Here is a 15,386-nt window from a genome sequence, read left to right on the forward strand (position 1 = left end):
ATCACATTATTTTGTCTGCAGTTTATACATTTTGGCCCCTCACAAAGCCTCAGCTCAGCTGACATTACATAAATGTACTTGTCACTGGACCCTGTCTTCCACTTGGCCACCTAAGCTGTGTGCCAACATGTCTGTGTCAAAGCTAAGAGACCCAGGACATGGTTTTAGGAGAAGTGGGTTTCTCAAGAGCCCATCCTGTTAAACAGAAGGAGAAAACACTCTACTCTCCCTGTCTTTTGTCTCTATGACAGGATGTGTGGGAAAGCTGCTAACTGTGAATAAAGAACTGTGGTCTTCTTGAACTATGTTCTAGAACTGGCTCATTTGTGCTTTGGAACTTCCTGCCTGAGTCTCAGCTGCTTACTTTTCTTCCTTCTACTTGAGTCCTAGTGAAATGTTGCCCCACACAAGAGCTAGAAGCAAGTCATAGGTACCACCTGGTTGGCTGAGACCTTGACCATCTGCATAACTGCTTTTGTAAACTCTTTCTCTACACTTGGACTTCCTTTTCGCTGTCTATTTTTTTTTTTTCTAATGGATTTGAGAGTCATCACACAGCACTCTCTCTGCTCTATTACGGCAAAGATGCCTGGACTAGCCTGGCTTCTGCAGGTGGGCTATCCCTTCATCACTGACTCCAACCTGCATAAAAATCAGTATCATACCATTTTCTCAGAGATGCTTTAAAAATAAAGAGGGACATTTGGGCACAAAGCCTGTTGTCCAGTTGGTTTTGCCAAATCCTACAATGATCAGGTTCCAGTAATTTAATGTTTGTATCTCTGATTTTGGGGAAAGAAGGAAGTAAATGAGGTGAACGAGACTAAAACATTCAAGTGGCAATACCAGGAGGTTAGATTTAAGATGAGGAAGTATAACATTTTTCTATGTCAGCACAATGAAACATGCCAAAACTCAAGGACCACTGAATGTTTGACTAGTTGGAGAACAGGAAAATTTGCTCTGGTGTCTTCATTTATAGAAGCATTTATTTGCTCGTATGTGGTAAGTGCATTCATTTTGTTGTGGTCACTGGGGTATAGGTCTCTCCAGACTTGAGGTATTTGGTTGGACATAAAAGAATAACAGTATAGCATCAGAGCAAGTAAAGAGTAAGATTAGAAACATTAGGCACACACCTTCAAAGGGGAAAGAGGGGGCCGGCCGAGTGGCTCAGTTGGTTAAGAGCTCGCTCAAGAGTGCGAGCTCTGAGCAACAGGGTCGCTGGTTCAATTCATAGCTGAGCTGCCAACAGGTGGCTGGATGGCTCAGCTTGAAAGGAGAAGGGGAGGGAATCCATGTGTGGAACCTATTATATGTTACAATTGCATACTGCTGAAGGCAACCTTGTTTCTTCATTGTAACACTATGAGCATTGTATATGCAACAACTGAGGCCTAGAGAAGCGGAATTGCCCAATTTTACTCATTTTCAGTCTTTGAAATTACTGAGGCTTCCTAAGAGAAGTCTCCCCTGGGCGTCCTTCTTAAAATAGCACTCCTGTCATTCTCTAGTCCTGCCTCATGTTCTTCTTCACAACACTTATCACACCCCCGGGGCATTATACTGTACATTCATGTGGTTATTTGTCTTCACCTCAGGTTCCTTGCTGGCCACTGTAGCCTAATTCCTGCATAGAGCCTGGGAGCCAGGAGGTGCTCATAAATTATCTGCTGGCCCACTCCTTGCCCAGAATATCTTCTAACAACTATAATATATTCCTTTTTTTATTTAATTTTCTGGTACAACTCAATTCTTAACACGCAGGCTTTATTTCTTCAATCTTCTTCATGCCTAGCTTTTATTCCTCAACTTGTTATCCTCACGCTTCTTCCAAAACAATAATGATTTCTACTTAAACGACCTGGGAAAGACCATCTACAATCAACCCCCGTTATGTCAATCCCAACAGCTGCTATCCAGTGCTCACTACTGGACTTCTTCAAAGCAATTGTCACTTTTTCCCTTTCCATCCCTTGCTATTCTGTTTTTCTTAGAAATATCAAATAACAAATATATATATATATATATATATATATATATATAATGGAAAATACAGATAAGCAAACATTAAAGTCATCTTTGATTTCATCACCAAAGATAACCCTCACTATCACTTTGAAGCATGTTCTTCTTTTCCTGCACAGAATATGCCCTTTCATAAATTGGTAACTGCGTTCATTTCCAACTTCATGATCTCTCTTTCTTTGCCTATTCTTATGGTTTACAGTAGGTTTAAGTAGTAGTTTTAAGAAAGACCTTAGGTTAAGCAATAGGTTCTCCAAAACTAGCTTCCGCTGTAAAGGATGCATCACTCCTCGCCCCTCCCCATTTTGGATCAGTGTTCTCCTCTGTACGCCCACTGCACTCTGCACAGTTTCGTTACCACACGTATCATTTCATATTGAAATATCCTTCTAGACAATAAACCATTCATAATCAGAAACCCAGCCTTATTAATCTTCATGTGCTTAATTGGAAATACAGTGCTGCAAGGTAAATACTGTTCCTGGAAGGTAAGCAATAGATTTTTTCCTTCACTTATTGCTTTTAAAATTAAATTAAAGCACTTTAAATAACCCAGGATTCTGAAATAATTTCAACAGCGATACCTTTCCGAGTGAAAAATACAATTTACGTCTAGCAGAAAATACTTTTGGAACTCAGTTTTCAGGTATAGCTCAACCATCTAATCCATTGCCTTTCTTTTAGAATCATTATGGTGCATGTTACATTAATATTCACATATGTATATACCTCTGAAACCACAAGATCATAACGATCACTTAGATCCAGCACTCAGTTATGTGTTGCTTAACACCACTGAAAATTTACTCCTGTCAGTGTTGCTGTGAGTGTAGGGCTCTCTGATCTAATCTCCCACCAGCCTCCTTGTTGCTTGGTATAATCCAGCCACACTGGTCTTTAGATCTTGACATACATCATCCATTTCTACCCTCAGGATTTCTCACATGTTATTCCCTCTGCTTAGAGGATTTTCCCCATCTCTGTGCATGGCTGTGTCTATTTCATCTTGAGGTGTTCTTATGAAATATCACCTCTTGAATGAGGTGTTTCCTTATCCTAGCCCCGTCACACACATTTCTTTTCTTTATCCAAAACTGAACCAATACATTGCATGCATACAGTGCTTCTATTTAGGTATGATCTGCCTTCCCTGCTTTAATGAAAAAGGCCACAGGAACAAAAAAGTAGTGTATTTTTTTTTGGGGGGGGGGCAAAATTCATATATCTAGTTTCTAAAATAGTGTTTGGTGCAAGAGTGTTCTCAATAAATGTTTTTAGATGAGTGAATATACGATTTCACTAGTACAGAGCCTCATAGAACATATCACAATTTCTCAGCCTCGGCACTGTTGATGTTTTAGACCCAGGAATTCTTTGTCATGTGACTTGCCAGGATGTTTATTGAGCAGCATCCCTGGCTTACACTCAGCAGTGCCCGTAGTACCCAGCAATTCAGACAAATAAAAATGCCTCACGAACTTGTGAAATATTCTCTGGGGCCAAAACTCCCTGACAGAACGACTGCTATAGAGCCATGCAATAAACTAAGCTAAGCGATGAAAGAAGGCGTCTGCGTTTTCATGTGCCCCTGTGCCTTCCACATGGCTGAGATTTGTATCCTCCACAGATACAGCATATTGGGAAATGGTGAATTTGGAATAGTCAATCTGCATGGATGTTCTGACCCTACTTTTATAATATTTAACAATAAGAATAATAAGAATAATAATAGAGCAGCACTTGCACAAATCGACATTATTGAGCACACAAAAACACAAGTGACAGCCACTGAGTCAAATACTTCACAGACATTAAATTATTTCATTTGTACCACTCCATGGAATATGCACAGGAACAAAAAAACCACTACTTTTTTGTTCCTGTGGCCTTTTTCATTAAAGCAGGGAAGGCAGATCATACCTAAATAGAAGCACTGTATGCATGCAATGTATTGGTTCAGTTTTGGATAAAGAAAAGAAATGTGTGTGACGGGGCTAGGATAAGGAAACGCCTCATTCAAGAGGTGATATTTCATAAGAACATCTCAAGATGAAATAGACCCAGCCATTTACTGAATGGCACTGAAAAATAGAGAGGTCAGTTTAATTGGCCAAGGTGAAAAAGCTACCAATCCCGACGACATCGAGATTCATGCAGGATGAATTCAGTCTTCTCCTAAGCTGTCCCATTTGACAGCCACTAGGCCAAGCCACCAACCCTCATGTAGCTACTGACTGGAAATGAGACTTGATGTAACTGGAACATACTTGATGTAAGTGAGCATTTCAAAAAATTAATGAAAAAAAAAAAGAGTAACCTATCTGAATAAGTTTTATATTGCTATGTTTAAAAGATCGCATTGGGTTAAATAAAATATATGATTAAATAAGTGCCCCTGCTTCTATTAATTTTTTAAATATGGCTGGTGGAAACTTTAAAATTACATATATGGCATAAGTTTTTGGTTTGCATTATATTTCTATTAGGCACAACTACTTTTTCTCTATCATTTCCACTCTGAACCTTCTTTACTTCTTCTGTACATTGGGCATAATAATAATAGCAATGGGTCTACACAGGCTAGTTGTGAGATTTCAATGTTATTCAATATGAAAGGCTCACAAACTGTGGAACTCTCTCCACATCTTGCCTATTTAATGCAATGATATTAAAAAATTTAAAATTAGTTTTCCAGCTGTTACATGACTTAGGTTATCAAGCAGCATTCTAATTGCCATGACTGAGTGTTCCCAATAGTAAGATATGGTTGCAAAATTCACAGAAGAAAAGATAATTGAGAAAATAAAAATCCATAAATTATGTTTCCATCTGTAATTAAAAACTAAGGAGACAAGATACAGGATGCTCTAAAATTTCTCTAAATGTCTTGTCTGATACATCTGGGGTTGGATGTGGATGGGAACCCACCTCTGTCATTACTTGCAAGGTGGCCTTTGTTTGCTCATTTATAGAATGGAGGTTAGAATATCAATCTAAATAAGTTGCTAGGATTAAATAAAGTATGTCAATAAATAACTTGGCACCAAGTCCAATAAAAATGCCATTTAGAAAACATAAATTATGTATATTGTTATTATTATTATTATTATTATTATTATTATTATTATTATTTTCATCATCATCATCATCATCATCATTTCAGGCCTTATATAATGTGCCTACCAAATCTCAATCACAAATTCTGACTTAACAAAAGGAAAGGAAATAATTAACAAATGAATTAATAAAGGTGTTAGATTAAAGAAATAATAGAACAAATTTTCATCAGGCATTGTTATTTTTCAAATCTCTATTTTTCCATTAATCAGAATTGATTGATTTGCTTATTGAATGCACCATTTTTAAATGGACTGACTTTTAGTTATATATGTTCCTTTATATATGTTCCTGAGCAGTTAAAATACTGTACTGGTCAGTTATTGATAAAATGATTTTTCAGAAATATTTTTGCTCATGGTAGATTATGAAAATGGTTGTGTTTTTTTGTCTTCCTAGATTTGCATGTTCATTCTTATGGCAACAGTCTCATACTAAAAAAAAAACGGTCAGAAATACATATAAAATGTGAGATTTCAGTTTCAGTGTAACAAGCCACGTCTTTGTTCTGAAAGAATTATAAAGGATTATTACTGGTTTCCTTTTCCCTGCCAGTGTTAAATGTAACCTGGAACTGAAATCTGGTTACTTGAAATAACATAAGCAAAACACATACACACAGAGAAAAGCTCTCTGTGTTTTGGGCCAAACAGCACAATAGCAGACATGAGGGTCATGCACCTGAAACATCTCACAAAAGAACCATCACAAATATATAAACACATGATTAGTCTGCTCAAGAAAATTCTATTTGAATTTCATAATATTTCCATACCCATATGATTTTAACAAGTCAATTCAAATCATGCACTATCAATAATCAAAGTTAGATAAAAAACAGCACAGAAAAGAGGTAAAATGCTTTTAAAGAGTCAAAATAATACAGTGAATTCTCATACCATAATTCTTTCTGTGTAATAGTCTTTAGTATAAGATATAAATATCACCAAAAGCTATATTGAAATACTTTATCACAAAGGTACTTAATGGTAAACTCTCTCTCTCTCTCTCTCTCCCTCTCTCTCTCTCTCTCCCTCTCTCTCTCTCTCTCTCTCCACACACACACACACACACACACACACACACACACACACAAACACCTCTAAAATAGGGAGATCAACTCAGAAGTTAATACACAGCAAATGCTAAAAATTAAGTACATAGATTATGTGAGTGACATTTTATGCTACATTCATGAAATTTCACAACATGAAATTCCATCTTGAACTATAGGCTCATATAGATTAGCAGGAAATGGCTAAATCTTTGAAGTGTCCACTGAGACCTAAAAGCATCCTCTCTAGCTGTATGTTTACTAAATTTGCCTAAGAGAATAAATACATGGATTATGTAGTCAGAAGCTAATGGTTCTTAACCTATTCTTGACCTATTTTGAGAATTTGAAGGTTAATTCTATAAAACAAAATAGACCTATAAAAAGAGCAGGAATACAAAATATTGCAGTATAATTGTCATTCCAAACAGATATTAAACACAAATCTGACACGGTAATATCAAATGCAAGTCTGATTAGTTTGTCAAGTTCTCCCTATGTAGCCCTTTCTAACATGTGAAATTAGATTTTTTTATTGAAAAAAATTTACCCTCAAGTTAGGATCCTCCTTATTAAATTCTAAGTGGAAATAAACACATTCGTTGCAGAATTATGACTTACTTTGTTTTCCCATAAAACATTATTTTCTTTTGCTAACTGGAAAACATACTTTTAGATTATAATCATAGATGCAGAATACATGCAGAGATTTTGTGATCATAGATCTTCCTGTCTCTGAATGAAATCTGTCTGAAATATTGCGTTGTTGGAAAAGTCATGACACATTTTTGCAACGACAAACAGAAAAAATACATCATGACTTTTCCGAAAGCCTAATATTTAATTCTTTAATATTTCAATTAACAGTGAATTCATCAGCATTTACACTTTCATTTTTCATCTTTCTAGCACATTTTTCATTGTGTTTTCCATTCAATGACGCCTTTTCTTTATTTTTCTTTTCTCTTATTTTTTTTTACTCTAAAGATTTTGCCCTGCAGAAAGACCATTAAAAGGCAGCTTACTCTGGGGGAAGCGAGGTGGGTTGTCATTGACGTCCGTCAGTGTGATGTTCACCATGGTGGTCCCCGATAACCCCCCCATCTGGCCGCCCATGTCTTTGGCCTGGATAACCACTTGATACTGCTCCCTGGTCTCTCTGTTCATGTTGGGTAAAGCAGTCCTAATGATACCTTGAAGAAAATATCAAAACATTTGTTATCTTCATTAAAAATTTCAATTAATAGTTGATTAAGTCCACACATTATATATCTACATTAGTGGCTTTTGAAAGATACAATACGTGTTTTGCTATTAATTTTTACTGTCTAGAAGTTGTAAAAGCGATTCGACGTAAATATTTTACAATGAATGGTGTTATTCTATTTTCCGAAGGATATGTGCTGTATAGCAACATAAACCTATATGTAAAATCATAAAAACAGGTATATTTCCATGAGCGGACTCAATCATTCAGCGTTGAGCTCTGCAATCAATCTTAAGTGTGGTGTCATCACTCTTCAGGCAGTATTATCACGAAGGTTGTAGTCTTATTTTCCCACCTTTCTATGACTTACAAAGATCATGAAGACTGTTAAATTAACAAAACATTTTATGGTTCCTGACCTGTTTCGGGCTCCACAGAGAAATACGGCTGTCCTTGCAGGATGCTGTAAATGACTCTGGCGCTGTTCCCGTAGGAAGGGTCATCGGCATCTGTAGCTGTGACTTGCACCACAGAAGTACCTGAAGTATCCAAATTCAGCTTAGTTCTGCACAGCACCAGAAGGAGGAGCAAAAGCACTGGTTTTTCATGGAAGACTTGAATGATTTTTGGCTTTAGTAATGACCTCTTAAACATTTATATATCATTTAGGTGAAAAGCATATAAATATATATATATGTATATATATATATATATATATATATATATTTATATGATTATATATTTATATATATATGGTGTCATTACAGGTACGTGCTGAATTCAACTGCATATTTATTTAGCACACAGGTGTATTTTTATGCATAATAGATAATGTTACAGCATATCAGCTTATAATAAATGTACTCAATTTACAAATGCTCAGGTTTTACACTGAAATTTATTTTCCCATAATTGATCTGTTTCATGTAAAGGTCACATCTAATCACAAAGGAGTAAGGATGCTCTTCTTCCCTCTCTCCACTAATTAACTATAAAAATAATTAACACCTGCTCTAGAATACAATTTTATGAATAGATTAAAATTTAAATTTAGAAACATTCCAAGATGAACCCATGTTCCATGAACTATTAAAAGCTATTTAATAAAGTTCAAGATATTTAAAAGGGCTTTATAAGAAGGCAGTTGTGAAAAGTCCTTGGGACCTAGTGAAGTAAATATTAAATAATAATTCCAGAACAATGCTTTTGAGAAATGCAGAGTTGAAAATTTGCTATAACAACTGTTACAAGAGGGAAAAAAAAAGCATCACAATTGTTTCATGGGTTTATACAACTTCTCCCACATTTGAGAAATAAATCTATTCTACTAAGTCCAAATATATATCTTGAAAATGTTACCATTATTTTTGATGTTTAGTTCTGTAATTATCTATTTAATAAAAATAATATCTTAAATTTCTTTCCCTACAAATATAATTTCTACTGATTTATGATGAAAATTTTATTTTCTTGAATTTTATACTTCTAGTATGTTCTTGTCTTTGGTCTTACAGGTTTCATGAACTAAGTGTAATTTTATATTTGCATTTGAATTTTCAACTGGTTTATTTGAATAAGATTTATAACAACAGAGTTTTATATATAATGGTTATAATGAAAGCTTTTAAAAAATAATTAATATGAAATAATTGGATAATCTTATCAATGCCATCATTCATATTATCACAATAATCCAGAATAACTCTAGGCAAATGACTAGAGTATATTTGTAAAGACTCTATATTATACCTACGATGTTCTAAATGTACTTATAATGTATTTGGGATCAGAATTTTATACAGCTATTATCCAAATCCATGTGATTTTTTTTTTCATAGTTCCCTACTGAAGTTCAATGGGTTATTTTTTTGGATTTTTGAGGAAATTGTCTACTTATTTGTATTGTAAAATTTACAGATCCACAGGACGTGAATAATGCATTCTTTCATTTTGAACTCATATCCTAAATGAGAAAATTAAATATGTATTCTGAGTAGGGAATTAAAGGTGTTTTCAATTAATTAATCATAAGGTTTCAAGAATTTCTTGATTGTTAAAGAAATACTTTTTAAATACTATCATAAATGCTGTAAATAAACTTACCTACAACGGACATTTCTGGAACACTAGCTGTATAAATTTCCTCTGGGAATGTTGGCTCATTGTCATTGATATCGTGGATTTTGATCACAAACTCAGACTCGGGTTCTACTGGCCTCAAAGTTCTTCTGTTAATAGCTTGTGCGCGTAGAGTATAAAAGGCCTTTTCTTCCCTGTCAATTCTTCTCGTGGCATGAATGTCACCTGTTTTTTCGTCGATGATAAAAAGAGTGCCAGCTCCATCTCCAGATAAAATATATTTGAGTGATCCGTCTCCTTTATCTTGGTCTGAATGAAGCTAGGGGGAATAGAAAAAGAGAATATCCAGGATAATGTCTTCAAGGTACATAAAGCTGAAAGAATTCAACGAAGGTCTCTCACGTTCCACCCCTGAATAAAGGAGGTCAGTTACCTTAGTTCTTGAAATGAGAGTTGAATAAATACGGTCACACTCATATAGTATATACTTTAAACAACAAGGCTAGCCTTTCATATACCAGGGTGATTTTTATTCTAAATAGAAAAAAAAAAGTAATAAAAATAAACCACACATTTCCCCTCTTTGCTTTGCTTGGTAAACAGCCATTTTCATAGGCAAATAACTCCTGACCAAGACACAAGTCATCAGTCTTGATGTGCTGCTGTAAACATTGCTTCTCACATCTCTTTCTGTGAATGGAAAATTCTTTTACTCTCATATCATGCTGGAAATTCATTTCTTATAAATGTATTATTAATTATTGCATTTTCATTTGGGGAACCGGTGATATGTTAAGAACTGTAAGACAGGCAAAGTTGTATAAAACACAGCTCCTGTGTTAGAAACACCATGTATCATTTGGGGTTCATACAAAAGACAGCAACTGCCCTACAAATGCTTGTGGAGCTCAGAGGCAGTGTACAACTAGATGTCTATATAACACTTGTTATATAGTTAATGAACTACAAAATAAAATGTTGTATTTAGCCTCCTACATTGTCCAAGCTATGTTCTTAACAACCTCAGACAACAAGTTCTGTGCAGACACAGGCAGGGCAAGGCAAGCCTGTTTCCTGCCCCATTGCGGAGCGCCACACGCTAACCTTCCAGTATCAAGTCATCACGTCAAAGGGCTTTGCTTTCATTCATGTGGACATCTCAGCCCAAATGCACACTCTATCTCAACGCAAATGATAGATGAGGAGCCCATGTGTTATGGACAAATTCCATCTATGTTGTCTTTTACAGATGTGCACCAGGCCAACTCTTAAGAGTTAGGGGTGCATGTAACAGCATGGTGAGCCTGGCCTTCTGGTGACGGACCTGAAAAAGAGAATTTCCTAGGACCCAGGAGCAAATTCAAGGGTGTTTGAGTAGGAGATAATGGGCCCCAAGTACCTTGAGTATGGTCTGGAAATGGATGTGAGGGGTCCAGGTATGACTGTCCCCTGCTTCCCATGAAATTCTTACCCTGAAGGGGGGTCTTAGCCATAGGAGGGACAGAGCATGGCTTTGTAAAGCATAAGATTATAAGTTCCTCTTTAATTGTACCACCCAACGAATAAACATTTTCTATGCTAAGATCAGCTTGATTATTTGCAATAAGATTATTTTTAAAATTTATTTTGATTTTTATCAATAAGAAATTAAAAAAACAATGTATAGATTTTCTAAATTTCTATAAAGCATTATAATAATTTAGATATCACATACATGTTTCCTTTTTAATATTTATATATAAAATGCAGTCATAAATCAGAATAGGCACATTGACCTATATATAACCTAGGATTTAAAAAATTGGAGACAATGTTTTTCAATATGCAAAAAATTAGAGATATTTATCTCTAGGTTTAATTTATGCTCTTTTGATTAGTTACATTGATACACATTTTCACCTAATTACACGTAAAATATTGAAGTGATTATTTTTTATGTAAAGTAAAATATTGTTTCTCTATTTGAAAGTTTTCTTTATGGGAGCTTATGCCAATAAACTTAACTGTGAAAATATAATATTTTTGCATGGACATCAAAACTGTTTAAATTAAAAAATATTTTAAAGCACATATACGCCTGATATATTGTATTGGTGTTATTGGGTCTACATAAGCAGGCTACTGTTTGTTTAATGGTTTGCAGTAATTAGCATTTAGGCATCAAATTTGGATCAAACTCCATGTTTTGATTTCTGGACAAATAACTTATTATTAAAAACATAATGGATAAAGAAAACCCCAAATCGATATGTACTTTGGAGAAAAAAATAAAGAAGCCAGGTAACAAATAGTGTTTATTGCATTTTTAGCCACTCATAAACAAAAAAATAAGGTTGAGAAACTCAAGAAACATCTGCTTTTAACTAAAAAGCTCTCAGAAGTAACGTATGGCTGTGTTGTCCAGGGAACCACTCTCAAAAAGTCAGACGATTGATGCTTTTTAGTAATTGAAATTGCACATAGTTGCCGGGAAACTTTGCAATTATATAAATGTGCAACACTTGTAATTTTCCAAATGGCAGACATAAATTTCTTGTTCTGTCTAGGAATCAAAATAATTCAAGAAAAGATTATTGATATTATCAAGCATTTGATCAGATATCTTTGCGGTTTGCAGTAGATGCAGTTATGCTGTTTATTGTCTATTCATCCAACAATTTTAATTGAAAAATATTTGTTTACTCTCATAAGAATCAGATACTTCTAAAAGTAAACTAACTATTGCATTTTAGTGCGACGGATTTCAAACACTATGGAAATTCACAGGACAGCCCCTAAACTAGCCCACAGAAATGCGTGAGGGTTTCCTGAAGCATGCAATACTTAAACTACTCAATCAAGAATGAGAAGTGGTTTAAACCTGCAGAATTTTGTGCATTTACAAATTTTACATCTCATGAAGAACACTGTACATATATAGAATATAGATTTGGAGTAGAGAAGGACACAAGGCATGATGGGAATCATTAAGACCGATTCTGCTACTGTACTTATTAGACATGCAAAAAATTTGCTAGTATGGTGAGATTTTAATTTTTATAATGCTCAGTGTTGGAATATAAATCACAGCAGGACTTTTACCTTCATTTATACAACAAAGAATGGAAATTAAATCTTGTAATTGGGCCAAATACTATGGTAGCTCCTATTGGATTAGAAAGTTGAACATGGTGGTAAGGAATCAAAGGGATGAGGGTTGGAAGTTGGACTGTGGTTTTGAGAATCTGAAATGAAAAGATTTCTACCTTCTCATAATAAAGAGAAACAAATTAAACTTATGAATTTATAATTTTTGGTTTTAAGAAGCCCAACGTATAATACATTTTTCTTGAACCATTAGAACTTACATAAAAGAAAAGTACTTTTTTTTTTTTTTTTCCTTACAGGGGGAAACAACTGATCACTAAAACTAAAAAAAAAGGGCCAAGATAAACCATGTTTGGGGGCTGGACATTAGCCTATGTTTCTCAAAATACTATATAAATAAACTATTTGAGACAAGTAAAGAAAGTAAAGGACAAGTTAAGAAACGGCAACAGATATTTACTAGAAGGCAAAGGGATACATTTCAAGACCACCCGAGATGCGGGAATGGCTCCCTCGCCTTAGACGACAGTGGCGGCAGATGAGCGCTAACTAAAATAATAACAGGTGCGTTGGTTGATGATTTCCTAACAGTCACAGAAAGAGAGCAAGGGAGAACGTTCTTTCATTATAGTCTCCTGTCTGTGTCCTGCTTCTTCTCTTCAAGTTTCTTTTTATTATTTTAGTTACCTCTTCTTTTGCATACTTTCCCCACCCTTACCCTGTTTTTGTCTCTCTCCCTCTTTTCCTGTGTGTGAGATAGAATTTTATTTCACATTTCAACTCATTTACTAAGTAACTATCAGACAAGCGTTATTCCTAACAATTGTAGCTTTCTTGTTACTCCTCCCTTTTATATTTGAGTATTAGGTATCGATACTTGGATTTGTTAAACATTTAATTGAACAAAATCAGTAGTTTATGTTACTGAGAAGTAAGATTATGGATTATGTGTCAAATAAATTTACAGCCTCGACTTTGAAATAACTTTTATATTGATTTGACTTAGTGCTATTTTATTATGTGAGACATTATGTTTTCGTTAAACATAGAAAAAATGTCAGATTATTGTGGCTTTAGTTCCTCAGTAACACCTGTTCTTTAGTGTGAAACATTTGTGCCACAAATCTTTAAGAAGAATTTTATGTTAATACTGACCTTTCCTTTCCTTGAGGAAAACCTATTAAAAATTCACAACCTGCTGTGTTCCTTGTAAATTCAGAAGCAGATAAAGGACATGGCACAAGACACATGACAATTAATAAAAACAGAACAACTGGTACTGTGCTGCACATTTAAAAGTCATTTTCCTATTATTTAACTTTCTAATTTAGATGTGGTTAATTATAACTCGCTTATACTGAACAATTTAATAAGCAAAATGAAGCAATACACTGAATTTAAAGAAATATATTAACTGTGGATCAATTAGTGATAAAGTCTGTTAATTTGAAATGTCGCAGGTTTCTGATAATTTTATAACATTTCATGGAAAGCATTCATCTTAACATATTTGTGTAAAGCAAAGTTTATAAGCCAAAAGAAGTCTTGTGGATTATCTACCTTACCTTTACGGACTCCTCCTTTTTGTTTTAAGAGGAAGAAACTGAGATCCAATCAATTTTTTATCACACAGAAGTCAAAGTAAGATTACACTTCAGGACAGGTACTTAAGTGTAATCACTTGGTGGTAACTTTACCTCTTAATATCAGCTTTGTTTTTCAGCTCCTCACATTATATGAGGAACTATTACAATCTATGAGGTACACGGAATTTATATAATTTGTTACCAAAAGGATAACCAATAAAAGAGTTTACCTTATATTTTCACCCTTGGCTAGAAGAATAATGACGAACAAGTTTTAAAAAGTGAAAAACCGAATCTGCCAGTAAAAGTCAGATTAGTAGTTCAGAGGAATTTATACTGCTGTGTGAGTCCTTAGTCAGAATACTGATGCCTTTGGACATTGGTAATTGTTGGTATTGGGTTGTATTTCAAAAACTGGGAAAAGGCTGTAGAGAAAATTAGAATTATGTTTGTAGGAATCATATTAGAATTATATTTGTAATGGTTAGACTCGTTGTTTGAAGGATGGATTTTGATGAATGAGATCACAAGGACTATAAAACACTCACTCTCTGAGTTTAACAATTTCTCATTTTTGTGGGAGTATGTTCATTAACTTTAAAACATCAGAAATTGTAGAATAGATTTTCTAATGCACAGTGATAATTTTATACCTGCTGTTCTTCCAAACAGCCAATATATTCTATATTTGTTTTAAAAAATCCAGATTGAAGCAAATATGCTATGCTATTCTGGTAACATAATCATTAGCATTTTGCTCTAATTGCTCTAGTGAGTAACATAATATCAAATGGAGAATAAGGCATTGAGTCAAATAACTTTAAATTTGCATCCAAAAAAAAAAAAAAAGTACTAGTGAAGATGGCCCAGCATCAGAAAGCAGCTAAGGCATGTTAAAATAATTAAACACAATCTGGTCAGAAATAAATAAGTAGTTACTCATTTTGTTGAGACTGGGAAAAAGGGAAGAGGGATGGCAAATCTTGAATTGGAATGTATGAAGCTTGCAGAGAAGAATGGGCATTATTTTAACATTAATAATATGGAAAAGTATACATCACATTTTTAGGAATCCCAAAGAAAACATTTTTACTTCAAAAATAGAAATGGGGAGGGCCAGCCGAGGGGCACATTGGTTAAGAGCTGGCTTGGGACGCCAGAGGGCCCCAGTTTGGATCCCACATATGAGGGCCAGTGACACTGCCCTCTACAGCTAAGATGCTGAACA

The 15,386-nt window shown here is 34.7% G+C and overlaps 1 protein-coding gene across 1 annotated transcript in view; it reads right to left on the reverse strand.

The window, feature by feature from the left end:
- Positions 1-15,386, reverse strand: part of CDH10 (cadherin 10) — a 64,564-nt gene that overhangs the window by 45,089 nt on the left and 4,089 nt on the right. Inside the window, exons 2-4 of the mRNA XM_019634220.1 lie at positions 9,510-9,804; positions 7,826-7,945; positions 7,225-7,392 (exon numbers count right to left, since the gene is read on the reverse strand). Coding sequence (XP_019489765.1) covers positions 7,225-7,392; positions 7,826-7,945; positions 9,510-9,804 — 583 coding nt within the window. The remainder of the gene's footprint in view (positions 1-7,224; positions 7,393-7,825; positions 7,946-9,509; positions 9,805-15,386) is intronic.

The sequence above is a fragment of the Hipposideros armiger genome, unplaced genomic scaffold (genome assembly GCF_001890085.2).
Source record: "Hipposideros armiger isolate ML-2016 unplaced genomic scaffold, ASM189008v1 scaffold_1548, whole genome shotgun sequence".
Lineage (NCBI taxonomy): Eukaryota > Metazoa > Chordata > Mammalia > Chiroptera > Hipposideridae > Hipposideros > Hipposideros armiger.